At 41.5% G+C, this 27,991-nt stretch overlaps 1 protein-coding gene across 7 annotated transcripts in view; it reads right to left on the bottom strand.

Annotated features, from left to right (window-relative positions):
* LOC110979241 (tubulin polyglutamylase TTLL5-like) overlaps positions 1-27,991 on the bottom strand; it is a 100,837-nt gene that overhangs the window by 34,791 nt on the left and 38,055 nt on the right. For 6 of the 7 annotated variants that reach the window (XM_087132522.1, XM_087132546.1, XM_087132545.1 and 3 more), the window contains one exon: positions 18,500-18,676. In XM_087132522.1, coding sequence (XP_086988648.1) covers positions 18,500-18,676 — 177 coding nt within the window. Of the gene's footprint in view, positions 1-15,512; positions 16,655-18,499; positions 18,677-27,991 lie in introns of those variants that run through there. The other variant, XM_087132548.1, reaches the window with a different exon arrangement.

Genomic DNA, 27,991 nt, shown 5'->3' with positions numbered 1-27,991 from the left:
ATGAACTGGTTCTTCAACTTTCAGTCTCCTCCTGAATGGTTTGTATATAATAAATAACTTCACATTGAACATTACTGGCAATAAAGCGGCAACACAAGCTTTCCCAGAATTATACGTATCCTGTACCAGTCTTCTGGAAACGGTCCAACTTTTTGGCTTCCTAAGTTCCTAAAGGTGTTTAAACTGGCACTCCTTAAATACAACTCTCAGCTAGACACAACTGCCACTCCTTCCCCCGAACCCTCAGTATAAACCACCCACTTGCTTCTCAGCTGCAAGTTCCTTGCTGACCATTTACAATTTGTGCAATCGAAACCTTTTTTTCTGGGTAGACACAAAGCTGCCGGCACCAGGCCTGGTGTAACATCACCTCAGTAAACACAGGAAACAGTACTATCATCAGATACGCCAAAGATAAGCCTGTAGGCAGTTTGGTTGTCAAGAGAAAGTTAACGTGAGTGAATCCCCGCGCTGTACCACTCAAAATTGTTGACATGGAGCTACTGATTTGTTTCATTCCATATTTCTACGAAATCACCTAGACTTTTGTACTTTCTAAAGCAATTGTGGTCACTGCAAAAAGGTTTCCCCATCAATTTTGGTACACCTTTTCAAAGACAAAGGTCCAGTGATTTTAAGTGATGTCACTTTTTCAGGGAACAGGACAAGTAAACTACACCAGCATTTAGGACAAACAACGTCGCGTGACAAATTAAAGTGCACTGGTGTCAAAAGGGCCAGTTTTTTCCCCTTCAAAGTTTATTTTAGAATTGAGATGCAATTTTTTTTTCTGTCAAGTCATACCTATTTCTTTATTCCATAATAAAAAAAATCTCCCATAAACCATCTCAAAAATGTGACTATGGAATTTGAGCATACGAAAAGCATTCCGGCGTGTACATCAAGCAAGGTTTGCCATGTGCTGTCTGTACTAACAGGGTCCATTACCAAGCTTACTAATGTCAGCCATAGCTCATACAACCTGTAAATTGTTCTCACACTATGGAGACAAAATGTTCAATAACTTTCCTGTAAAACTGTGTATTCCTGAAATCCTCACTTTCAAGAAAGCACTGAATTCTGCAGAAAACACAATCTGTCCTACGGAGTGCTTCACACTCAGCTTATCTGTATTATGAGGAGGACCTCAACAATCAACAATTTCAATTTAATTTTCCCAATATATTAGTACAGCAGATGTTGGCAATTTGTCAGGTTTCACAGCAAGGTTGCTATAAATATCTAAAATCATTCCACTGATATCTAAAATCATAAACTGGTTGATTGCGGTCACCTTCGGGGAAGCTCTCCACCTACCAAAGTGATGCCCAGGATATTGACAATCCATCCCAACAGGCAACAAGTTTGCTTCACGAGTTCTAAGAATACACTCACCTGAATCTGGACTATGAAACGGACAGGCGAGAGGGATATTTTCAATCTCCCACTATTCTCACCTTACTGCTGCTAATGAAATGTTGAGTGTTTGCCCTTTTTAAAAATGTATAATTGTTCAACTCTGTATACTCAGTGAAACATTTACAAGTTCACTCAAGTAGGATTGGAACCCAAGACCTGCTTATTAGGGTGGGGGTCTCACCACCTGACCACAGCATGTTGGGGTTTGCTGGCCATGCTCGAGTCAGATGAGCAGAGGGTGCTGTGTCAAACATCTCAGTGAAGCAAAACTTTAACTTTCATAAAAACAGTAATTCCATGAATGTACATATTTAGAAAAGAGAAAACATCGCAAATGTCTTGTCTTGAAGTGATGTGATATATAAAATGTAGGTTTACTGCTTGGGACCTTTATTCACTTGAACATCAAAGCCACGGCTACCAACCCCTCCCTTCCCCGAAAGCAAAAATCCTAGCTGTGCCAACTGTTCTCAGATCCAGGCCCAAACTCTCAGGGGAAAGAAGGAGGAGGGACACCAAGATTTCTTCATGAAGGTTTCGTGCCTGCCAACCACATCCTCTGGGTGCAAACTTTTTGTTGACGGCACAGGCAGGTTTGCAAGCCTGAGGCATGGAGCACGCTAGACCAATTTTCCTTAGAATTGAGGTTCCTGCGCCGGCACAAGGTGTACCATGAAAGCAGTTTCCCTAACGGCTCTCTTCTTTGCCAACACAATACATTTTTCCTCTCCTGTGATACAAGATTCTTTTCAAGGGGGGGAGGGGATGATCCCCCAATATATGAGCTGGCTTGAGATATCAATAACTGAGCCCTGGTCTCTAAAACAAGACCTAAAGTCATACAGCTGCACAGCAGGAAATCTTGCTCATCAGATGAAGGTGTATACCAGTCAAATTCAACCTACAAACCACGTTTTTTTGGCCGGCAACCAAGTTTCGGCCGTGCTCAGCAAATGTACATGCTTAAGGGCTTCAATCTCCAATTTCAATGCTGATTTTTGATCACCCTTGGAAGTGTAGGTTAATTAAACAGGTCCACTGACTTACAGATAATTACAAAGTCCCCGTGACTAAGACTGACAAAGAAAAGCATCACGATGAACCTGGGAAGCTGGCAGATAGAACAGTTTCCCCTACTAAAGGAGAGGTACATGTAAGTGGAAGGAAGATGTACAATTCAGCCATTCAGCGATTGAATCATACCAGGCCGTGATCTTCATGCACATAGATAAGCTATACCTGCCCAGGGGTTAATCGTTTTATTCAATGGCATCCGATCCATTAAACGCACACGGCTGTTTTTTTTCTTTTTTTCCTGGAAGTTTGACAGGGCTTGTGTCAACAGGCCTTCCTGCAGCCCCCTGGGTTGATGCAACGATGCAGTCAGTGAGATCTTTTCGAGGCAGCCTGGCAGGCACATGTAAGCTTTATGAGAAAAGGGGGGGGGGAGAAGGATGATCTCATACAAAAAAATCCCGTATTCTTCCAGCAAGTGCCATGATGAGGCAATGCTCGTCATTCCCTCCAGTGGTGCTGACTGATGTCATTTCTGGCATCGTTACATCAGGTTCATCTGATGATGTGGATGGGGTGACGTGGCCTTTCCTCGTTGCAGAGTTCAAAGAAGTGCATGTTTTCATTTGAAGCACTAAGGAGGGAAATACAAGGAAATGTCAAGCATGCCTTGCCTAAGTTTCAGAATTGCAGAATTTGCAGAATTCACCTGGATAGCTATCATCAATTTAGGACCAATTTTGTGCACATTCTACTGAAAACTGGTCCCACACACTCAGATCAATCTGTGCCCAAAGGTCACACTGCCACCTGCAGAGTCCACACATGCATAGAGACTGTGCTCATATGCAAGGGATGCAGCACTAACAACATGCCCCCCATCCGAGAGTGCTTCACGGAGGTGACCCAACCAGTATCCCCTGGGGTAGCTGCTTGGCCAGATTTGAGGGTTTGACTAGTCCCTGAGCCATGATCATCGGGGGGGGGGGGGCGGGATGAGCCCACAGTTTGCGGCTTTAACATGATTCTGGAAGGGGAGGAAATAAACTAGACCCTCCAAAAAAAAAATCGCATTTCTCTCATGATTTTTCAAAACAAAACAAAACAAACTGAGGGGGCCATGCTCCTTGTTGGCCCCCATGATCTGCTCCTGCATGCGCTTTGTATGTGAGGCTTTCTTTCCCGTAACACGCTAGCAGATCAACTGTTTAACTCCTGATACAATCATTACAATCATGAGGACCTCTACAAAAACACCAGAAAAAATGGGAACAGAGCTTAGGGTAACTTTAATCTTCTTTGTTGAGACCTATATGTACTCTCTTTTCATACACAGGCCTACACATTCATGTTCAAAAGGATGATCTCTTTGAAACACAAGTTTCTCATTTGATTACTTTCAAAAGCATGACGCCACAGTAGTCATCGTGAATCATCAAGAAAAATGCATACATGTACATACTGTGAACAATCTCCATACAATAAAAGGATCCTGACAGCCCCCCCCCCCGACTGCGGATCGCTGCTCTTCCTGCACTCATGCTAAGGTCACAGTCAGGTCTATTTTACGTGCATTCCCTCATCCGAATACATTTCACAGGATTATGCAAAAGCACGCACTTGGGTTGACTTTCCACATTTCTCAGAACATGGACTTCTTCATATCCCAATGAAAGCTGTGACTTAATCCATGACTTCATCTCAAAAATTCCCCCACCCCAACAAACAAACAAACAAACTTTAAAAAAAAAATCCCTGTCGATGTATGACCTTGAGGCTGTCACCATGAAGCTCTCAGCTGTCTACAAGATATGCCCTTGACCCAAGCTAATCCACAAATACAGACAACTAAAAACAGTGCTGACGAAAGCCTAGCTTAGAAAAACTGACAATATTTTACTTTTGATGATATAGGCCATATGCATATTTCTGTCCTTATTTCAATTCAGTAATACCAGCAATGAAACGACCAGAAAAAAATTTCATAGTGCAATTCGATATTTACTTTTCAAGAATTTTCGGTCTAATTCAAGTTGCACACATCAGCGTGCGTGAAGAACTGTTGCATGGATCACATCTATTTTAGCACTCTCGTCAGCTGCATATTCAACAGATTTACACAAATTCACTTCCATTTTCCCCTTTCCAAATTTCCCAGAGCAAGCGCGTCACGTCCCCCTGAAAGGATGTACGACCTCATAAAATTCCCCTCATTGGCCAACAGTAACCATGACTTTGAGGTCGTTGAGTATGGGCTAATGTACTTCAATTACATAGGCTACAATTTGATTTCACTTTCAAAAAGCACACTGGCTATGCCAACACCTGCAGGAAGAAGGGCCTGCCTAACTGGATTTTTTTGTGAGGGGAGGGGACTACACTCTAAGTCGGCATCTAACTTTTCCAGCCCGAACTGGGATCTGTGGGAAAATGAAAGCCTTGAGGAATACCACCAAGAAGTGAAGACATAAACACAAGCGCAACTTGAAAAATCCTTTTAGGATAAAGTGTAGCGAAAAAGTGCACTTTCAACACAGTATCGCTTTCTTCCCCTCTCCAAATTTCCCTGAGCATGCATCAGATAACCCAAATAGGTTGTGACTTGATGTATGATCTCATACAATTCCCGGTACTGGCCAACAGCAATGGAAGACACCAACCAGGACATTTGACCATGACTTTGGGATTGTTGACACGTTGAACATCTAACAAAAAAAGCATGGTGCAATAACAATAGATGCTCATTGTTAGTGAACTGTTTCTTTTGTTAGATGTTTGTCATGTGAGCATGGGAAAAAATTACAAAGGCTAAAATTCAATTTAGTTTCAAAAACCATACCTGGTATGTCAACAACTTCAGGAAAATGTCCAGACTTGCCTGCCTAGCTAGATTATTTTTTTTGCCCAACTAGATTTTTCTTGGGGGGGAGAGGAAGGGGAAGAAGTAGACGTCTAACTTTTCCAGCTGGAGCTAGAATCTGTGGGAAAATACGGTAGAAGCCTTGAAGAATACCACCAAGAAATGTAGACATGAACATGTATAACTTGATAATGAACTGCCTAAGATTCAAAATAAATGATTCTTTTTACCCTAAGAGAGCCCAGCTTTTTCTGGACTGCGTTAAAGCCAGAGTGGATTCTTCATCCCAAAGAACTTAGCTGTCCCACGCCTGATCTTTTCAAAACTTGATATTCATGTGGACACACTCATTATGAGAAAGACTGTGAAGTGTAAATTTAAGCCGACAGGGGTTTTGCTGTTATGGCCATCTGAAGTTCATGGCATCACACATCGGCCCATGTGCATTGAGAATGTGAACAATGTCCACTGATTTGGGGGTGACCTGTCTTTTAAACAATTGCATTTGGAGAGAAAGGTATGTCCGATTCTCACAAAATTGCTTTAAAAATTACAGCAAGACATAAAATGTCCTAAGGGCTTGGCGTAGGAAAAAAACTGAATCGTAACGATATCAGAAAAATGTTGGGAGGGGTGAGTGGATTCCGTCCCATCCCCCCAGCTCTTTCAAGGTTTAAAGCAATATAAAAACTCAAGCCGAAAAAGTTAGCTACAACTTTGACTCCCTGTCAGTCAGCAAAGGACAAAGAAAGTGAAAACAGTGGATATGATTGCTTAGTATTGTGTGTTGCAATTCAAATATTATAAACCACTTCAGGACACAGTAATTGCAAGTACCTAAATAGACTTGTCAAGCAAGACATCCTCAGTCATGCCGAGATGCCATTTAAAGAAAATTAAGAGTTCACTCCAATTCTTTTTCAGATTAACAGCCAGTGCCAATTAAACTAATTAATCTGAGATTAGTGAAGCTTTTCGCTCAAATTTTAGAGGCTGCATGTACAGTAAAATTATGCACAAAGCAGAATCTACAGTATATCTGGTAAGCTTTTGTTTTGGGAGCGGGCCGATTCGCTCCCAGATCAATAACACTGAGGGCAGGTAGCCTTCACCATGCAAATAGAGTATGATATAATGCCCAGGATGGCCCTTCTATGTTGAAATGTCGCAAACACATGTCTGCTAGTTTTTGAAAAGTCATCATAATTACATTTGAACAAGAGTGGAGATTAAATGCAACATAATAGTAATAATCAGAAACCTTTTATGTAATGCATGTTGGAGAAATTGAAGCCCAGTATTTGCAAATATTGATGACACTACTTGAAAACCAATGAAATGGGTTCAGAAATGTTCAGCTAATTCTGGAACAGGTTCAAATTGGAGGAATCCCTCCTGTTTGAGTACAAGACTGTGATGCAACCAGAACTAAATATTTCTCAGGGTAATTGGTCTCTTTTGATCGGGGAATTGGACTAGTTTTTACCAAGCAAATCCTTCTCAGTGTTTAGCACAGTTAGTCCTGCTTCACAGCTACACCAAGCGTGCCTATATGACTGTGCACCAAAGATCCAAACTGAACACCTCAGACCATGACACCGGTGAAGTGATCCGGAACAAGCCCTTGCAGCAACCAGAGCACGCTGGCTGCCTACGCTTGTCTGTCCAGGCACTGACAATCCCCACAGGAACATGGGGAGGTTTGCACTCCAAACTGAACCAGCCAATCTGGGAGGGTTTTTCACTGAAATCTAAAAAAATAGTCTCCGCTGTTGCCTGAGTGTTTGCACAGATGTCAGACAGAGCCATTTTTTTCTGTTTTTTCTGGTGAAAGTTAATCCAAAACCTGCCCACAGATTGTTATCGTTTTTTCTTTTAACAATGAGTTTCAGACCGCAGAAATGACTGCCACACATAAATGCATGCTTGTCAAAGAGGTTCATATTTGCAAACAGTGCATCATTCATTGCCTAATTTTAAACAACTTCCAGGAAAAGTGGGTTATAAAAATCCTGCATTACCGTAAGAGTTCTACTTATTTTCAGTTTCTTTGTTCAATTAACTGGAAAAAGGTTTAGCCTCTCATATTGAAAATTGTGGTCCTTTAACACACACAAACTTACTTTTAAATTCATACTGAAAAAAAGTGAAGAAAAATAACAATACAAGTTGGAAAAGAAGATTGCGAAAATCTTAACCTAAACCCACTTCTGCCATTTCATTGTGTAACTGAATTTCCTCAATGAACCAAGATTTGACTGGCAGTGCATTTTATCAATTTCTGTCATGGTTTATTTGATGAAACTCCCTCAAATAGGACACGGACCTCTGTCCTGACACTCAATAAGGCAGACCACAAAACAAATATATTTTGTTCCTGCTTTTGTGCCCATTCTGTAGAACCGAATGTTCAAATATTCCATTATTTGAATTGACAAGCCTTGACACATGTTACATGGCCTGAATGATCTTCAGTTCCGAGTTCTGCAAAATCTTCCAGGATGTTACGCAGATGGTTCAGGTGTGAGGAACCTGTACAGAAAATTATTACTTGACAAATAAGGGCTTGGCACCCCTTGAAAGTTCTAAGGACAAAGAATGTGCCATTGTATTCCTACACAACGAAATTTTGCCAGGTTTCAAGCAAAAATACTGGGACTGAGGTTGACAAAATAAATTTAATGAGCCTTGAGAGTTATTGATTTTTTTTGAGGGGGTCGTTTTGTTTATTTCTGTCAATTAATTTTATTTTCCGTTTTAGCAATATAACGACTTTGTGTTAATGGCCCGAGCTTAAATGCTTTTCACAGAATGATATCAATGCTGAGAGACATTATCTTATGCTGAGAGTGAACTACATGTAGCATCAATAAACAAAACCGTCAAAACTAATCTGATTTTTATTTACTTTTTAGCTGTAAACTAGGTCACCAAATTCCTGAGCCCATGCCAAGTCTGATTCCCCATCCCCACTAAAATTTCAAAGCCGACATTTTAACTTATCGCCCATTTCCTCTGTGTAAGCAAGCCTTACCAGGTAAAGTGAAGACCAGCCAAGCTTTTTTGCCTTGAAGTCAACTGCCTGGATAATAAAACTAATGTCAGACCTAAGTCAACTCTTGTAAACTCCAATGAAGACCACATGTTCCTACAGGGGCATGTTTACGGATCAATCACCACTTACCAGGCTGGGCGAAGATCCCCTAGAGACCGGAAATCTCTAAGATGTGGTCTCTGGTTCTCTACAAAGAGCCCACTCCATCAACTCCATTACAGGCTTCATATTTGCCAGGGTCAAAGTTGTTAACATTAAAAATGCTACCCTGCCACATTAGCATGGCTGGGGGGGGGGGGCTGGGGGCCCTGCCCCCCCCACAAATTCCCAGTGCCCCCTCCCCCTCCCCTGACCCCCACTAAAAAAAAACAATTTTCCAATCACTTCAAAACCTCTACCCTTTTCTGTTTTAGGTGACACAGAGTGTTACTGAAACTGTAACCTACATGTAGCTTTCCGGCCAAATAAAAACTGCAATTCAATATGCAGAGTTACTTTGGAACACCAAGGTCTAGAACAAACCGTTTCTTCAGACAAGCAACTTGAAGTCAGAATAAAGCTCATTCTCAAGGCTTTGCACAATGTGGCGCATTTTGTCAGATTAAAAAATATTAAGAATAACAAGATTGTCACCCATTGTCTGAGAATGAAACGTACATGTATGCCTGCTTTTTGTCTAATCTTGAGCTTACTCCTACTTTGAGATTACAAAAGTAGGAGGGGAAAGACACTGTTATATGCCGCAAAACATCTTAAGAAAATGGCTTCCTAGACAGACATGTGTAGAGTGATGTAAGTTGCCCAACCTCCGAGTCCAACACTGCAACTCTTTGACCTCTCTCTCATGGTAAACAAATTGCAGCCCACGGCCGGAGAAACTATTGTGTCCTTTGGCAAGTCTGCAACAATAAAAGAACGCTACTTCCGAATGCCATAATCTCCTTAATTTGTTGTACCTTGGGTGACCACCTAGCAAGAGGCATATGGCATTCCCAAAATATTACCCAAAGGTCTTGAACTTTGAAAGTGAAGAAAACCTTGAAATACTGCGGTTATGCACGTTGACAGCAAACATTCATCAAAGTGGTAAAACGGTGGAAAACTAGATATGCCGCTGTGTGCCTGTACATGTACATGGATGCATGTTGATCAGGTGGAAAATTTGTCCAGAGAATAACAGTCATTCAGGTAGAGTTGAGATTCTCCTTTTTTACATTCACTCCCACAACTCTTGAGGGCAGTCTAATCTTTCACTGCTGGGTGCAGAGTGCCCCAATTCAAGAAAAATTCTCCGCCTGGCGGAGGTGCACCAAAAGTACCCCTAGAGATTGTTTCGAAAAGAGGGGTCTGTTTGGGCCGAGAAATGGTGGGATTGTGCCAGTATGGCCCGGGATCATCTCTGTAGATTCAGGGGCACCCATCTGGGGGCGAAGCAGACAAAAATGGGATTGAAAATTTGTCAGAAGAGCTTCAGGTGAGGGATGTCATTTGAAAAAGAGAAGACCTGGGAACATTGACTTTTTGGGGGGTGAGTTTGTTTTTGGCGGATGATTAAAAAATGCATTGGTTAACCTACTAAAAATTGAAAATCAAATGAAATCTGAAGGACCAAACAACACATTGTTTTTTGTTTGAGAGGCCTCAGGGACTTCAATTGCCTGTCATGGGGCTCCAAACTTGGTTGAATTTACACTATTTTCAATGGAGCTTGAACTGGTTCAGTGCACCCTATGCTGTGCATGCCTGTGTGTGCAGAGTACTGCATCAGAGATTGCAAAACACACACATTGTGCTACAAAATTGAAGGGTCAGACCTACATGTACAGTGTATGCTTTTCATATCAAGCAACTACCTAATACACCTCTTTAACTCTGACAGATTTTTCTCTCTTTTTAGGGGGGAGGGGAAACAAATCTGTTGCCCTTAAATTCCTCAGGTTTTACTAGATTGCTTCTTTAAGAGTGAGGACCTCCGTGTAGAAAGTGAGGACTTTCAGAAGCCCAAGGCTTAACCTTCTCACAGTTAGGGGAAGAGGTCACAGGTTTGTTACTTTTCAACTTCCACTCGACTGCCTCTTCGGCCATGAGAGCTTCTATAATCGTGATTATTTTTAGAAACCTGAGGCTTAAACTTATCACAATTAGGGGAAGGAACACAAGTTTGTGACTTCTAAATTTGTTAACTTCCACTGGACTGCCTGTTATCCCTGAGGACTTCCGTATTTAAGTGAGGACTCAAGACTTAACCTTCTGACCTTTTGGGGGCGGGTGGAGAGGGTAACAGGTTTTTAGTTTTGAAGTCTTCAACTTTCACTGAAATGCCTCTTTGGCCATGACGACTTCTGTCTTAAAGTGAGGACTCTTAGAAGCCTGAGGGATATCCTTCTGTCTTCCAATTTTTTTTTTCACTTCGACTGTACTGACTGTCCGGCTGAAGACGTCTGTAAAGCCTCCGGCATTCTTAACGTCCTCTAAAGCCTCAGGCATTCTTAACCCTGATGCCTACTTGGCAATAAAGGAACGTGTTTCAAATCAAGAAGCAGAGAGCGACTTTACTGTGCCCCAGCTCCCTGAGGCATCATCTCCCACATGTCCCATGCCAGACACAGGTCATGTACCGACCCACAGAGCAGGTCGGCAGCATCCTTGGCAAGGACAGACTCCAGGGTAGGGGAGGAAACAGGAGCCACTGAGAGGAGAGCTTGGCGATGGGGCAGCATGCTCAAGAGTGATGGACTATGCATGATTATTAAAGGTAACCACTCAGTGAAACAAGCGCTTGGGCATGTATTTTTGAGAGGTTGCATCATCTAAGGAAAGACAAAATATTCCGGGAATAGTACTTTCCTGTAAGACTGGAATTGAAGAAATTTCTTTTAAAAAATTGTCCGGATGACTTCCTATCATGGTCTAACAGGTTCAGGGGTAAGTGCCATTGAAAGGATGGTAGCAAACATCCTGTTCTGACCAAACGCCAAACCCCTGGGAAAACCCCAGATTATTCAATATTGCTCACCTTTCATCCATGTTTTCATGTCAAGAGCCGGCACAGATGTGAGGGAATTTCCAAGGATGACCTGTTATTCTCAGGAGCAATAATCATATATCGCAGTCTTAAGGGGGTAGTTTCATGTATGTCTGAGTGTCAAAACGTGCACACTTCTGGAGTTTCCTTTTTCCCTCTCCCAGCCCAGTTTGATACAGCTGCTATCCAAGCTATTTTGGCCTGAAAGAAACATTTTGTCCATCCACAAGTGACTGTGGTACAAAGAGGCAGCTAGGTGTAACTTCAAGAGTATTATTCACCCGAAAAAGAGATGCAACGATTGAAATCTCAACTCTCATCCTGGCTCTGACGCTGGCTCAAAATAAAGGATTACAAAAAAGGATCTCCTGTGCAAGCAGTTTACTGACAGGAGTAAGATGAAATGTACTAAGTATTTAAAGGTTACTTGTTCTACAACTTAAAGAGTATTCACAGACAGTTCTGCAGCACTTTGTAGTTTTGCCAGCCTGTGTTACAAGTAGGTTTGGAGCATTTCCCATTGGGCACAGCTTGTGATACAAAGAATACATTTTTAGGAACAACTGAAATGTATGCCCTGGTCTATGGGAAAGCAAGTTTGCTGGTCACATGTTTGTTTCCTTGCTCTATGGATTAATATACATGTACTATCCACAACAAACCTGACTTTTGAATTTCTACATTCACTTACAGTGTATTTTGTTTTGAAAGGTTTTCTGAAAAGCTGATCAACTTTTGGGGGGATTTTCCAGGCAATGTAATATTTTAGTATTTCAGTGAAACGTTTCTATTACTATTTCTTACTTCATTGGAAATTGTTTAGGTGGGACAAGAATCCATTACATGTTATGCAGTGTACATGTATACAGCATGCCTCTATTCCTAAGGCATTTGGTATTGGGTATGTGTATGTACCATAACCTTACTCTTATAGACTCTGTGTACTCCAGAACTGAGAGGTACATGGAACATGGATTTTTATTGAGTGTTGAAGAACAATAACGGATATTGGTTTATGTGCCATCAAACTGCAGCAATCAATGTGGAAGGTACAGCTTCCTGGCATTCCAGCCACACATTCTTCCATGCTGGTAACAGTAAGTCACCAGGGGAATATTTGATGCCACGTTAATAACTGGGGAAATATTTGGGGGGGTACAATAATGCATCAGATTGGATGTTCACACATTAGGGGAGAAGTTGGCCTTGAGATGGCACACTGTTGTGGGTAAGGAGAGATGGCTCGGGGCAGAGGTGTGGACGTTGAGTGAGCCTATGAGACAACTGTTTGCACACTCAATTACATTGTACAAGTTGGTAGGTAAGACAGGTATGATTCACCAGGAATCAAGGGGGGCTGCATACCATGCTACACCGGTGACCCTATCACATCATAGAGACCTCTTGTAAACCTAAGGACAGGTACAGTGTAGACAAGCTCCCAGAGCTGCTGGCTGCAGTCTGATTGGCTTAAAATCTGTGTAACTGCAGGACGGAACACTGAACACTCTTTGCACTTTGCAGGCCTTAAGGTATTGCCTAAGTTCGTTATAAATTAATCATGAGTACAGTCTTGCATGATGCGATTTATACTTATCGGAAATATCAAGTATGCTTATGAAACACTATAAAAATATTAAAAACGTAAAGTTTCTACCTTCATCAGTCTGGATTTACAAATAACTTCCAAAGAAACGGCCCCAACCTTCATTTCCATTATTTTGAAACTGAAGTTACAGGGCAACGTAACATGATCCTATTAATAGTCAATAGAGAGCATTTTAAAACTAAATAAGCCCAGACTTATAACAATCAACAAAATAAAAATTAAATGAAAGATACAAAAGGGCGTGGGTGGAGAAAAAAAATGTACTGAAATATGACTTGAAGATGTGTCAAATACCATGTTGGAGTACTCGTACTCGAACTCAAGTACAACTAAGGCCCGTACTGGATTGTAAGTGCTCGAAAAAAACAAGTATTATTTGGCCAGCTCATAAGTCAGACACCTCATAGGTCCAACGCCTCAAAAGACCAACAATTCTTTATTAGTTTATTTCGGCCTATAGATCTGATGCTTCAAAATCTGATGCCTCAAAAGTCTGACGTTTGATCTGATCATAGTCAAAGCTCAATAACATTTGTTACGAGTATACACGGCATGCAGGGCACTAGACTGGTTATTAGACTGGTGATAAGTGTTCAATGCTTTTCCAATGCCCAATCAGCATTGTGGAATCTAGTTTTCCTACCAGGGTCTACCGTGGGAGCAAGGTAGACCATGGAAACAAAGTTGAAGCTCACTCGCGGGCAACATGTCGCTCGGGCCTGCCGGGTGTATGTTGTTCAAAGTGCGCATAGGCAGATAACTATAACTATACTCAGAAATTTCAGCACTAACCATACAGTTTTCTAAATATAACTCCATGGCTTAAACCCAATGACCTTTGTCGTCACACTATTACAAGTCGCCTTATTCCAACCATCAGCGTGTATGTTTATTTGTCGTCACTAGACTCAGGGCAATTATTTGGTAAAACTCCCTGTGTTTCCAGTCAATTGGCTCCAACGCCTCGTGAAATCAGTCCAAGGCACGAGGACGGAAAGGGTAAATCGCAACCTCCTCTCCATGGGCTGCACATGCATTCCTTCGCGCAAGGCATTTTCAAACCAACATGATGCGGCAAGATTGTATCCATGACAATGAAGTTGGGTAAATCGCTCTTTGTTGAAAATGCGTCACAGTCTCTGGTGGCGAGTTCGATTCAGATGCTAGACTACGGTTAACATGTTCTTCTCATCAGAAATTATATCTTGGTGCTTTAAGGATCACAAGGAATATTTCACCAATGGACAGAAGCAACGCATGTCTTTGCATGCATGTCTTTGTGTAAGTTAACGTCCTGAATGCAAGCATGATGCAAGTGTGGGCAAATATTCCGTGCCCGTGCGCCACCTTCCCAGAACTATTGTGCAATTTTTAAGCAATGAATCATGAAAGGTGTACCTATAAATACATGTAGTTGGAGTCATGTTCGGAATTTGGAAGTCATAGTTTGGAATGAATTTGAGAAAGCTAATATTGGCAATAAGTGAAAGACACCATGACATCCAAGCACACAATTCTGAATATGAAGAGTGATGTGACCACATACATGTACATGTACAAGATTTATTGCTTAAAACAACACTTTTTATTATGTATGCATGTTAATTTCTAAGAATACATGCGAATTACTTAACTTATTAATTACACGTAGCAGTGCAAATTTCCATAATATTTCAGTTGTACAATGTACTCAGGATGTCCTCGATTATCTTTTTACTCGTCTCAGCCTGTACAAGTATGGACTCTGAAAAATTCCTACTCAGATTTTGGGCTCAGTACTTGATTAAGAAGTACTCAGACTCAGCCCGTACTCGGCGCTGTGTGTACTCGGTAAACTTGGTACTTAAGTTTTGGTACTCGACTACATTACTGGTTAAACGACATCCAAGCAAAAATGATACAAACAGAGAATGGGGTCAGGAGTGTGGTCCACACAGGAACTGAGTTTAAACTCTCAGCAGAATGCGCACAAGGTCACAGCATCTCTGTGGGAAAAGAAATGCATGCGAGTGTGGATGCAGTGGTAATCATGAGATGTCCTTCAGTAACAGTGTTATTTAGCACTTTTTTTTTTACAGCTGAAACGGTATAGGTGTGTATGCATTTGCACATGTACACTGACTCATACTGTCCTGGATTTAATGTACATGTACACCAATGCTTGGTGTGACACTCTCGCCAAAATCTCTACGTGGCAACTGTAAATACAATAACATCATGTACTTTAATACAAAACCATGCCTTCATGCAAGGTGCTATATCAATATTACCCATAAACATTCCCTCCCCCCAACCATCTCAGCTCCACAGGGAGTGATTCAACTCAGAGCAGCTACTTCAGGCAAAAGCTGCTAATCAAACAAGACAGTTCCTGGCTGGGGAGAAGCAGTTAGTGGCATACCAGCCAACAGTGAAAACTCAGTAATCGGAACACCCATTTAACGAGCAGCCAGAGTGAGAGAAGCTAATTGCACGTACTTTACATGTACGCATTTGTGTGCACCGGTATGTACAACTGCCATTTGACACAGCAAATAGTGCCCTCTTTTTCTGCAAATAGTGCCCTCTTTTTCTGCAAATAGTGCCCTCTTTTTCCTGCAAATAGTGCCCTCTTTTGCCAGGACTTATTTTAATTCCCTTTTTATTGAAATTAAAACGTTCGGATTTTAGGCCTTTAAGAACTCAAAAATGGAAACAGTTCTGATTAAAGCAGAGCAGTTGGTAGGTACATGTGTGTAGGGGCAAAGGGTCTGTAAAGAGCCCACAGACACAAGCACTGCATTAAACCTCAGAGGCCAGACTACAGCAATACAGACAGTATTCACCAGAGATCTTGAGATCCATATGCCAGACCACCAAGGCCACAGCAATCCAACTCCAATGTCCAATCTTAAGGAAGAAAGTGGAAGTGTACTTTTGCCCCCATCCATGGTTATCTAATCTGAGGGGACTGGGTTCTGTTTTTCCTGTCAAGGCATTTATCCCAGATTGGTTTTTATCAAGTTTCAAGGCAAGGAAGGTGACAGGGATGATAATGATGACAGCACTGACTGCTGATGCAGTCAACCCCTTGCTTGTCCAACAACTACACCCTGACTGCCAGACATTCCTGCAGTGAGTGGGGCAAGGATGAGAATGATTGAAAATGTCCAGTTAGTCTCTTCAATTCTGCAATTCATTTCCCAAAATGCCCAGTTAGTCTCTTCAATTCTGCAATCCTTTTCCCAAAATGTCCAGTTAGTCTCTTCAATTCTGCAATCCTTTTCCCATTTCTAACTTTCTCTCTGATGTTTCAGCAAATATCAAATAAGGTTTGACTGGCGGGCCTTTCTGTCAATGGCTTGTGGTTTAGCACTTGAAGCCAGCCATGGGGATCACTTTCCCAGCCAAGACAAGAGAGGAGGTGTCCTTGTCATGTGCAACATTAAACTTAATCCAGGAAGGTGAAAGTTTTCAAGATGGTTTTCCATATGCTCTCTTAAAAAAAAAAAAAATCTGACAGTGATGGGAAATGCCCTGGCCACAATGTTGACATTTCACGGCAGGAAGAGATGTACACACCTGCAGCTAGGAGGCAGTAGATATCAAAACAGCAATTCACCTTGATGATAGGTTGAATGATGGGGGTCGGCACTGCCGGCATGTGACCCATGGACCCAGACAAGGTCATTGCTGGAACAGAGCGCAGAATAAGGAACAGAGGAAAAAATCCACCACCAGGGGCGCAAACTTCATATAATAAGAAGCAGGTCTTGGCTTGACTCCAGAAGTTGAAATTAGCCAAGCCAAACATCTTGGCAAGGCCGACCATTCCAAGAGAAATGGATTTACAAGGGGAGTTGAGTCTCGCCAGCCATTGAAAGATGATGCAGAAACATTTCAACACAGAAATGTTCTTTTTATGCTCTCGGCTGAGAGGACAAAACAACAGATTCACTCTTTTATAAAGTGTTATACGACTTTGCCTGAATCAAAATATTCTTCTTTCAAAGCTGAACATTTTTGACAATGGAACCAGGAACAATCTTGTCTCTAAACCAGGGGTTAGATTCAGGCGATGAAAAGAAATCTATGAAACATCCAGTAGAGGGCTTGTAACAATAGTGGAAATAAAGTACTATGACTTTACAGGGCTTTTATTATCCCCCCAAAAAAAGACAACTGGATCATCCTAATTTGCCTCTTTTTTTTCTTTATTACTAAGAATGCAAAAAGCAGTACAACCTAGACGGGTAAACATTTCAGCACAGAATCCTAAAGTTATTTCAGTGACTAATCACACCCCTGCTGAGTCTCCCATCAGGAGAATTTCCCTGATCAATCTGGCTGACACAGAACATACCAATGAGACTACAAATTAGCCTGTCTTGGCCAAAGTTGTTGGACCCCGTTCCATTGGACACAGAGTTGCTGCCTAACGCAACTCTGTCCAGAAAAGGTTTTTGCCCAAAGTTAATGAACAACCCCCTCCCATCAGGCTCAGCAGGACATCATCTCCTTACCCTCCCAGATCCTTTGAAACCCAATTGGCCATTTCTGAGAAATTCTTGCTCACAGGATTTCAGATGGCAGACCTACTTTATGTGGGACTTGCTACGTCTTGAAAGTTGGCATACCAAAAGTGCCCCACCGAGTTCCTACAAAGAGGCTAAGGCCATGTCCGAAATGGGCTTCCAGAGCTACGGCTAGGTCTATGATCGGCGCATATCTGCATATTTCCAATGGAGTGGCGACCTGGACTTAGCCCTAGACAACAGATTTGGGTGCAGCCTAACCGCAGATAATGGGAAAGTTCCCATACCCAAATGGATGGGAGGATGCTGAAAATCACTTAACAGGGACGGGGAAATATCTCTGGCATGCAACTGGGACTTTGACAAAAACAAGGAATTTCCCATCTTGACAAGACTTTGTACAGTGTTTTTCAATTTTCTATGGCATGAGTGTGAAGTGATAAACGAGGAAATCAGCTGATCTAAGGAAAAAGTTGTATGCCTGCTATCTGCTGCACCTGCTACTGCCTTGACTCTGTCTATCCTTGTACACTGTGAGCCAGCTTTGTATTCCAACAGCAGTATACGCATGACATGAAGCGCTTCAAAGATCACTTGGTATACTCAATACCCTCTGATGATCAGCCCTATCAGCAAGGCCACACACTGATTCACATGCTCATATGCTTGAGCCAGTGGTGTATGTTGGAGGGGGGGCAAACCCCTAAGCACCTCCCACACCAATGAGATTTTGAAATGTACACAACATACGTACAAGCTGTGGTTGGACAACTCTCGGTGCTGCCCTAAACAAATGCGTGCACCTGCCGGTGCCCCCCCACCCCCGAATTCAACCCAGGCTGCACCACTGGCTTGATGTCAGGTCTTTTTTTATTTCCAAAAGACCTTGCCTCGTTTTAATATCGAAAATTGGATCACTTCGTATCTGAGCACACTACATTTCGATCCCAAGCGTGTGGATCAAACACACCCCGAAACGACCGACTCGAAAAATTCCACCTACCTGTGTCTCGGTGACCCATCTTAGCGGACACTGGGCGTTGCCTACTACTGTTGGTCTGGGCTCCATATGATGATGTAGCCACTGCATCAGATGACGTAGGTCGAAGGCCCCCACTAGGGGTGGACTGTGGCCGCCGGTTCTGGGTGGCTGAAATTGGGTACGCAGCATCTCCTGCTCCTGTGACAGGGAAGACATGATGTGACTTCATTATCGATTCATCATTTCATTTCTTATTTTAGTCAAATATCAACGGGTAGTCATTTTCTACAACTCGCACAATGCTGCCCAGCTAGAGCATGCATATAAACTGCTTGAGACGAGACTACGAGCTAACTTCCTGGTTCCTCTATCTTCTCACCAACAACACTTCCACATGTGATTTGCACCGACTTGATGACCTGCATATTATGAACCAATGCATGGCATGTGCATTTGGACATTTAGAATTGGTATTGAATCTAATTGCCCACGTTTACTCAACAGAGTAACTGCAATTCCTCCTCAACCCAAGCCACTTTATGGATTCATGCCCTACATTAGGGCTGTGCCGAATGTCCGAAAATTCCATTGATTATCGAATATTCAATTGTTATTTTTCAAATGTGAATATTCGAATGCAAAATTCACAAAAAGGGAGAATTTTCTTTTTTAAATGAGAAAAACCTCACTATGGAGGCTTGTTTCAAGCAGATTCCAGACACTTGAAGGTAGCTGATAAGCTCAACAGTCCAACATAGAATCCATCCTGGAATATGGGAATAGCTTTAACAATAAAATGTGAACGTGCCAAGATAGTATTCTTTGTATAAATAATGATGTATTGATGCAAACTTTGTTGAAATAAAATGATAAAACCTTCATGACAATATCTCAACTTGAAATAAACCTGAGAAGCTATTACAGTGATTATAATGCAAAACTGCCCATGTGCGCTGAGCTATATATGCAGCCTATCCGGGAATACTCGAGATTCCTCCTAAGAGTGGACATTTAATCAGCCCCAGACTTACCCAACTTGAAATCATACCTGGCATGAACGCAATTCAAATACCCAAGTGTCATGGCCAATCAGATATGCAAGCAAATTTATGACACCACGAGGGTGTCTGGTTCACAGTGCCAATTATACTGAATTCAGCTCCATATGCAAGCAACTATAAAACCTGCACACTGATGGCTTGCTTTATTCCTTGGGGAGTCTGGGAACTACACCTAATCACTGCTGATGCTTTTATAAGAGGCTCTGTGCTACCTGCTTCCTGAAATATTCAGTGGCACTCGGAATACTTTGAATTCAATTGAAATACCAGTCCAATGGAACTGATGGAAGGGTTATATAATTGAGGTCAACATGACAAGAACATGCATGGCTGTGATGGCTTTTAAACTGTGCTGATAAAAACCCAACCAAAAAAGCATTTAAAAATATACGTGTACTGGCTAAGGTTTCTTTCACATTCGTAAATACACACCTGTACCTCAGACAGTTTCCTATTTAACAACGTGCAACTTGACCATGTACTAACATTTGATAATACCCGCTGAGAAGTGATAATGCCTTCTGCGTAAGTCATGTGCTGGCACCTGGATACACGACAGCTTAATGACTTCTGATTGGTCAGGAGTCTGCGTGCATGTGGCTCTCCATGCCATGCCGATTGGACGATTTGCACAAGAAATATTCCATAAAATGGACAGGGTGTTCGGGAAAATGAAAATAAAATTCTAGAACGAAATGGAAATCTATCATATATTGACTTCTTGTGACACTAAAAAGGTATTTCTACGGTAATAAATATGAGCTTTGCCTATCTTACATGTTCTTCTCTCTGTCTTAAACTTCTGCTCTCAGAATGGAAATTTTGGGGTGAGGGCAGAGTCATGGGGGGCTAAAATTGTTAGCCATCTCTCTATGTAACCATCTAAATTTGGGAGCTTTTTACATGCTTTGAGAAGGAACGCAAACAAATCAGTCCCTAAATATTGCCTCTTTCTCATGACATTAAAAAAAGAGAAAAAGAAATTGACTCTTTTGTGGGTGGGGATAACTGCAGTTGCCCCCCTCCCCTTTCAATAGACCTATGCCTATACTGTTGAGTTTAATATTCCCTGTTAAATAAGTACTTCTTTCATTTTAAACGAAAGTGAAATTTCGTCAAAGAGGAGTCACTCACCCTAAATGTTGATTCCAATTTCAAAATAACACAACTAGATTTCACTTTCAGAGTATTGTAAATCATGAAAAAAAAAACACTTAATTGTCTGAGTTATCATTTTCGTCTCACTCCGGGAATGGCATTTCAATTGGAAAAGCAAATTAGTTTGTTGTCATCCATTTTACCAATTTATCATTCAATTTTTTAGAATGTATTGTTGAGAAAGTTTGAATTACCAGTTATTTGGACATCAGTTTTGTTGCAATTCAAAATAGACTAACATAGAATACGCCAAAGAAATCAGGCATGATGATTACATAAATCATTGTTATTTGACTTTCTCTTGTTCATTAGATTGGGGTCCGCTTGCAAGTCCGACGACTCATAATTCTGACGCCTCATAAGTGCAAACAAAGCGTTTAAAAAAGTCCATAAGTCCGACGCCTCATAGGTCCGACACCTGTCCGACGCCTCATAAGTCCAATGCCTCAAGGTCCCACACCTCATAAGTCAAACAAATGTGTTTAAAAGTTCCACCGTTTTTCTCGTCCCTTGGCATAGGCCCAACACCTCGAAAAATCTGACGCCTCAAAAGTCCAACGTTTGATTTTGATGCTCGTTACAAGCGTATGGAGACGGCACTAGGAACAAGACTGATTCCCGGTGTCAAGTATGGTGTACTGTTTATGACACGCAATGTCGCGTCGCACAGGCCCGCACTCCTCCATGTTTCACAGTTAGTCACACTGACGCCTCATGCTAAATCTGACACCTCGTTGGTCTGACGTCGGATTTATGAGGCGTCGGAACTATGAGGCTGAAAAAAAAATTGCCCATAAATCCCACACCTCATTTTTCCAACGCCTCAAAAGTCCTATGAGGCGTCGGACTTACAATACACACCCATTAGATTAAGGGCCAACGCTTTGTATACAAATTTATATCACCGATGAAGTTGAATGATTTAATCAGTAAAATGAATGAAAAAATGAATTTGCTTTTTCCAATTCAACACCATTCCAGGAGTGAGACAAAAATAACGATAAAAAGGACAAAGTTTTTTTTTTGTGAATTACAATGCTCTGAAATTGAAATGCAGTGGTTTTATTTCGAAATGGGAATCAACACCTAGGGCGAGTGACCTTCCGTGACGAAATTAAACTTGTTAAGCAATTCTGAATGAAAGCAGTGCAAAATTAACCAGGAAAGCCTACATGTGTATCAAATAGTGAATAGAGGTGAACTCTTTACAATGAACAAAAAACCTACTCATTCTCTTTCAGTTTGCACTTGTAGCTGAAACTCAAATAATTCAACAGCAGGCCAACCAATCACAGCCCAAACCACAGACTAACACAGGCAAACATCAGTTTGAAAGTTTCAAACAGAGATTATTTTCCTACCTCCCCGCCTGACAAATTCTCAAGGCATAATCAATTTTCTTTCCCCAACCTAGAACAGCACTTGCAAACAAATCACCGGTGCGAAAGCTATTACATTATTATTATTACCCCCTTGGGGACATAAAGGATTGCTTGGACCATTTCAACTTCCTGTGGTTGTGTGCAAAGGGCTCATTTCATCATTTCATGGGACAGAGAAAAGACAGCAGACAGACGATCCAGAGTCAGGCGAATTCCAGCAAAATGGCTTTGCCTCAGGCAATCCATATTGAAAGCCAACAGGTACCTGTACTTTTTATGTATGTTCTGAGGAATGGCGGAAGTGCACTTGTAACATAAAGTAGCCCTTAAAATACCCAAAAGTTGTCAAATTTAGCATGTCAAGTATTCGGGTCACACTTCCTAGCTGTCAGTCAACTGTGACAGCTACAGTAATATGCCTATTTGACTTGGACAACATAACTTCTAGGACACATACCGATAACTTCCTTATTCATAAAACCAAATACTTCTCTGAGGAGAAGAAAAACAAGGCAACTTTGATAGGTCATCTGAACAGGGCTGCAAATACTTACAAATAAACACATTATTATAATGTGATGGCCTGAAACTTCAAAGGGAAAGCCACCGCACTTTGTTGTATTGCTATCATTACACAGTATCAGTTGTACCCAAGCAGCAGGTTGCAATTACTAATATCCCAGCACACCTGTAGGCAATTACACTGAAACAATCAGTCAAAGTAAACACCTGTTTTCAGTTAACTCCTGCAGGGTGGTTTGAGGGGTAACAATCTGAATGGAAGTTGTGGCAAAAACTGCATTTTGATGGAGGCTTCTGGTCCTAAAGTGTCTCTAACTCAAGCTTTCCTGACAACAGTACAAGAGCTACAAGTAAACCTTTTACCACCTGGAGGGTAATTCAGAACAAGGATTCTTTCCTCACAATCTCCCTGGTTTGGTATGTTCACTGGTGGACAAGGGGGGTGAGAAAAGGACGCATGCCCCTCCAGGAATCCAAATGTAAATACTGACAGCCTGACTACCCTAGGAATATGAACAAAGTCAATACTCCAGAGGTAACCTACCCCCCTCCCCCCACCTGGCATATTGGCTCTACCCCTGATGTTGAACCCTCGGTGTTAAGAGAATTTTTTGTTCTGCTTAAACTCTCACACCACAGTTCTACACTCAATTTTCTTCACAATGGTTATTTAGAAGGGAATTTGTCATTGTTACCCGTTTTATGACGAACATCCCAGTTTCTCTCTGCATTCATAAAATAGTCATTATTTTGAAAGTTCAGTGCCATCAAGAAAATGCTCAGGATAAAAAAACTGCATTGATAAGGGCAACAAACAAATTTAGCAGTTTTTCTGATGTCATAATACTGCTCTCGGTCCCAGAGTTCCTTAACCTTGCAGTCATAAAAGGAGTTTTGTAGTAAGAACAGAGAAATAACAAACAGGTAAATTAACTTTGATGTCATTCTCAGCAAATGACCACTGACTGAAATTCATCGGAACCTTACTCCAATTCAAATTGAGAAGGTTCAACTTTATCATGCAATCAAGTGTTGTTCAAACACAGCACTTACACACGCTGGTGCATTCGCCACAAAATAATGAAAGGGTTATAACTGCAGAGCCGAAGTGTGACGTCAAAACAGGCTTTCATTCACTCTTAGGATGCTGCCACCATAGGCATGCAGAGCCTCAAACTGGCAGCTTGTACAATCGCGTCAGAATCACTTTGTCCAATTGCATGGTATAAGAACTTACGTAGCACATGCAAAATTACGTTACCAATGTGGGTGATCTGTAGGTGGAAAATTCAGCTCTTTGAGTCTGAGACATGGTAGTGCTCAGTATAATGAAACACTCATTTGTGCCAAGATTGTCCAATCAGAGGCACTCTTAAGTTGCACTTCTGACAGGTGTTTCTCGAAAGATGAGATTTGAATGAAGAGAGGAATGAAAGCACCTGCCACTTTATCAGATGCTGTTTTGAATAACGAGCCCTGGAGCTGTAAGGATGGAACTAGCGGTCTGTTTGGTGGCAACTGCACTTCACTGATTCACAAACAATTAAATGAAATGTGCGTGTTACGGTTGCATCGCTACCAACGACATGAATACCCCCACCAACCTGGCTCTTTTCAACAGATGCCGGGGGGGGGCCTCTGCTAACGTCAGATAGACTAATCAGAGAGCGCCATAATTCCGGAGACACCACACTCACGCTACGAACGTCTAACGAAACAAGTACGGTGCAATAACAATGGACGCTCACTGTTAGTGCACTGTGTTTCTTTTGGTTGATGTTCGTAGTGTCATGCTCGCATTCTCACATGTGCACATGCATTTGGCATATCGCTACACCACACTGGCCAAAGGGGAATGTTAACATGTACGTAACTGTCAAGCATTGTAAGGATTGTGCAGTGTGGCATGAAAAAAAAACCCTTAGTTATTATCAGTCATTAGCATGGCGGCAGTCGAGTGCAAGGAAGGACAGTGGCAGAGACTGGGGAGAAAGGGGTCACTACCCTACCCCGCCCCGCCCCAAGCCTTCTCACTGGAAAATCCCCCTTTCTAGGCACACACAAATCGCTTGTTTCATAGTCGTGAGGACTTACACATACACACTTGTTGAAATGTAGACGTTGCGGGGACCAAAAATGTCATCGGGAAAAATTCTTGTACGGTCCTTTCCTTTCCTAACAGAAGAAACTGTTCTCTTCACCCTAACAGTCCCACATCCTCCAATTTCAATACGATTTTATATACACCCTAGGGGGTTAGAGTTAATGTGGTAGAGGCCTTCCCATACAAACTCCTGGCAGGTTGCAAAGTAGCATACTCTAGACCCTGTGTCTGGCCATTCAGAAACAAAAAAGTTCAGTAATCTAATGTCTCACGACTCCCTGTCCGCACCCATTTTGAAAACTGTTCAAAACTGCATTTTTATACCTGCAACCTTGGAAGCATCCATTTTTATTTCAAAAGATCTAGCCTACCTCAAATCACCAAATGGCTTTTAAAAAGTATCTAGAATTTTACGATGTAAAATAGTTTATCATTCGTTTGACTTCTGAGAGGAGCATAGCTTCTTGGGTACTCCAGCTTGTTGACAAAATTGGACAATCTTCTTAAGTGTGGCCGTAAATCAGACCCAGAACCAAAGCAGGCAGGCCAATGGGCGAAATGGTTCAATCGGCTCCCTTCTGAAGTCCTCCTTGAATGTGGTTCCATTTAGGAAGATACATAAATCTGCTAGACCAATTACGGTGAGGGGGGGCAGAAGTACAGGAGCTCCTCATGCAGGCTCTGCATTGCATCAATTTGTCAATGTTGCCTTACAGGTGTTCGGCTTAGATGGGATTTTTATGGAGGGAGGTTTTCCGTTTTATTTTTAATGGCAATTGAGGCTGTCATGCCTCTGTGGTGATGGGGCAGCAACATCAGCAACTTTTTCAAAGTGACATGTGGACTGCCCATGGTATTTCAAACATTTTACCCAAGGACACAGAAATTTTCAAATATTCATTATGGGTACACAATATTCAAAATGGAAGCAGAAATGACTGCATTGCTTTGAGACCTCTGCTAAAAAAGGTAATTTCTTCCTTTTCACTTTTGTACTGAAACTTTTCTAATTTACATAATTTACATCATATACTTAAGAGAAACAGGAAAACACCTCCAGTAACTGGTAATATCTCATTGGTCATATTAAAAAGGGAAATCTGAAAGTTTGGAAACATCACGTACAGTGTATCCTGCATTGACAGTGTGCACCTGGTAGATCACATCTCAGTGTAGCAAGTTCATGTAAAATGTCACTTCAGGAAGTGAATGACATGTGTACCTGTAGCTAACAACGTGATATGGTGAAGAATTTTTAAAACCATTGGAATGTAATGACCTTAAATTACTCTTTTCAAGGAAATTTAAAGGATGTCAGCAACATACAGTGCACTGATGACTGGGGGAGAAGGAAATGAGTACTGGGTGTACAAGCCTACAAGGCAAGGATCGTGTATTTTTTTCTCTGAAGAGAACAACAAACTTTGATCAAACCCCACCTAAAATTTGTTGATTGAATTTGAAATGGTCTGTCATTCGGCCACAGCACCCAAAAAGCTAATGTGTGGTCAAACTACATTCAAATCATCAAAAGGTTACACATACATAAAAGAAAAACGACACAATGACATTAAGAAACAGGTAACAGAATGGTCAGCTAAGTGTGCAGGAGACGACACCAAAAAGAGTGATGTCTAAGATTGGGAGACAATCAAGAACGGTTCTTCCCAATATAAGAAAAAATGTTGGGAAGGTTCAATCGAGCACCACTAGTTAACTAGTGGTTAATTCATGACGTAGGCCTACCTAGTGCATGTACATGTACAGTGAAGTTGAAGTGTGCATGACCCATGACCCTAGTCAACTGATGTCAGGTCATTCAGCCAAAGGGGAGAAAAGGTGGCTGCCAGAAGGGCAAATAGCAACAATTACAGTGAAAATGATCGTTTACTAGTGACATACTGTTTTTCTGGCATTTTTCCTATAACTGGTTATTCTCTGCACTGTGCTACTAAAAAAATTTATGGCAACCAACGACGGGACCAACTTCGGTAGGCTGGTTGCGAACAGTTGACTACACTAGTCCAACCATTATGAACTAACGCGAGTTCAATGAGTTAAGTGAGATTTGTAGCTTTGCATGGTGGAAGAGACATGAGGAATAGGTTTGCGGGTACACAATCGAATCAATCTCTTTTGGGAGAGGTGTGGTTCTTAAAAGAACCACCGTGAATGAACACTCACTGGTTCTTTTAAGAACCACACCTTGCCCAAAAGAGATTGATTCCACGGTGTATCCGCAAACCTATTTTTCAATTAGTCAAACAATGGTTAGCTGTGGTCCCTGATTGACTTTGCCCTTGACTTTACCCAGTGAATTTATAAAAAAACAAAGCTGCATTAAAATCTGATTGTAAACAGCCTTACAACACTGTGAAGATAGTTTTCATATCGGCCTCATTTTGTTTCACATTGGGCTTATTTTGCTCTTTTAGTTTCCCTATCTATTGATCTTTATTCAATTACTCAGCTTCAATGTACTATTTTGTTAACGGTTGTATTACCTTCATTATTTCCTGTATTGTCTTTTATACAGGGGTGTGAGTGGCCAGTTAAAATCAAAGCTCTCAATAAGCTAAAATGTAAAAAGTTCAAATACGTTTGGACAAAAAAGGCGGAAATTCAGGGTCAACATCTGAACAAAAAAAACCTTAAATCAGCTAAAAAGCTGAATTCTCACACACCCCTGTTTATATTAATCCACTTGTTTGGGTTTATTGGAAAGCTCAAAATAAATGTCTATGGAATTTATTGAATGAATTCTATTAACAAAAAGATAACTTTAATAAATCTCCATAATGTGCAATCTGGGACAAATTCTATTCACCTGGTTAGTAGGCAATATTACAAACCAAAAATCAGTTCAGTTGGTAACCAGTCAGGGGCGGTGCACATTTAAAGGGCACTTTGGATGGTAACCTGTTTTCTTGGGAAGCAAATATTTTCTGGGCTGAGCAAGTTTTTGACCTGAGTTCCTCACATCTAGCACTATGACACAGGTTAGCCAGAGCTGTTGCTGAGAAAATATAGGAGCGTTTGATAAGTTGAGGATTTGCAGTAACATTACGCAAAAATATCTTTCTTTTCTGGAAAGACCCAGAGGGTACTCAAAGTTTACTGACAACAGACAGAGGAATGACATACATTGTACATGGTACAAAGTAGTCGGGAGGGGGCCCTGGAACAAGGGTCAAACAATGTTGGTGGCTAAATCAAGGGGATATCAAATTTATCCACTGACCATGCATATACATGTACATGTAGGCAGTGAATAGTCTTTTTGGAC

The sequence above is a fragment of the Acanthaster planci genome, linkage group LG01 (genome assembly GCF_054643075.1).
Source record: "Acanthaster planci isolate LZ-2023a linkage group LG01, COTS_SCS, whole genome shotgun sequence".
In the NCBI taxonomy this organism is placed as follows: domain Eukaryota; kingdom Metazoa; phylum Echinodermata; class Asteroidea; order Valvatida; family Acanthasteridae; genus Acanthaster; species Acanthaster planci.
The sequence above is the reverse complement of the archived record's forward strand: the minus strand, read 5'-3'. Positions and strand labels throughout refer to the sequence as shown.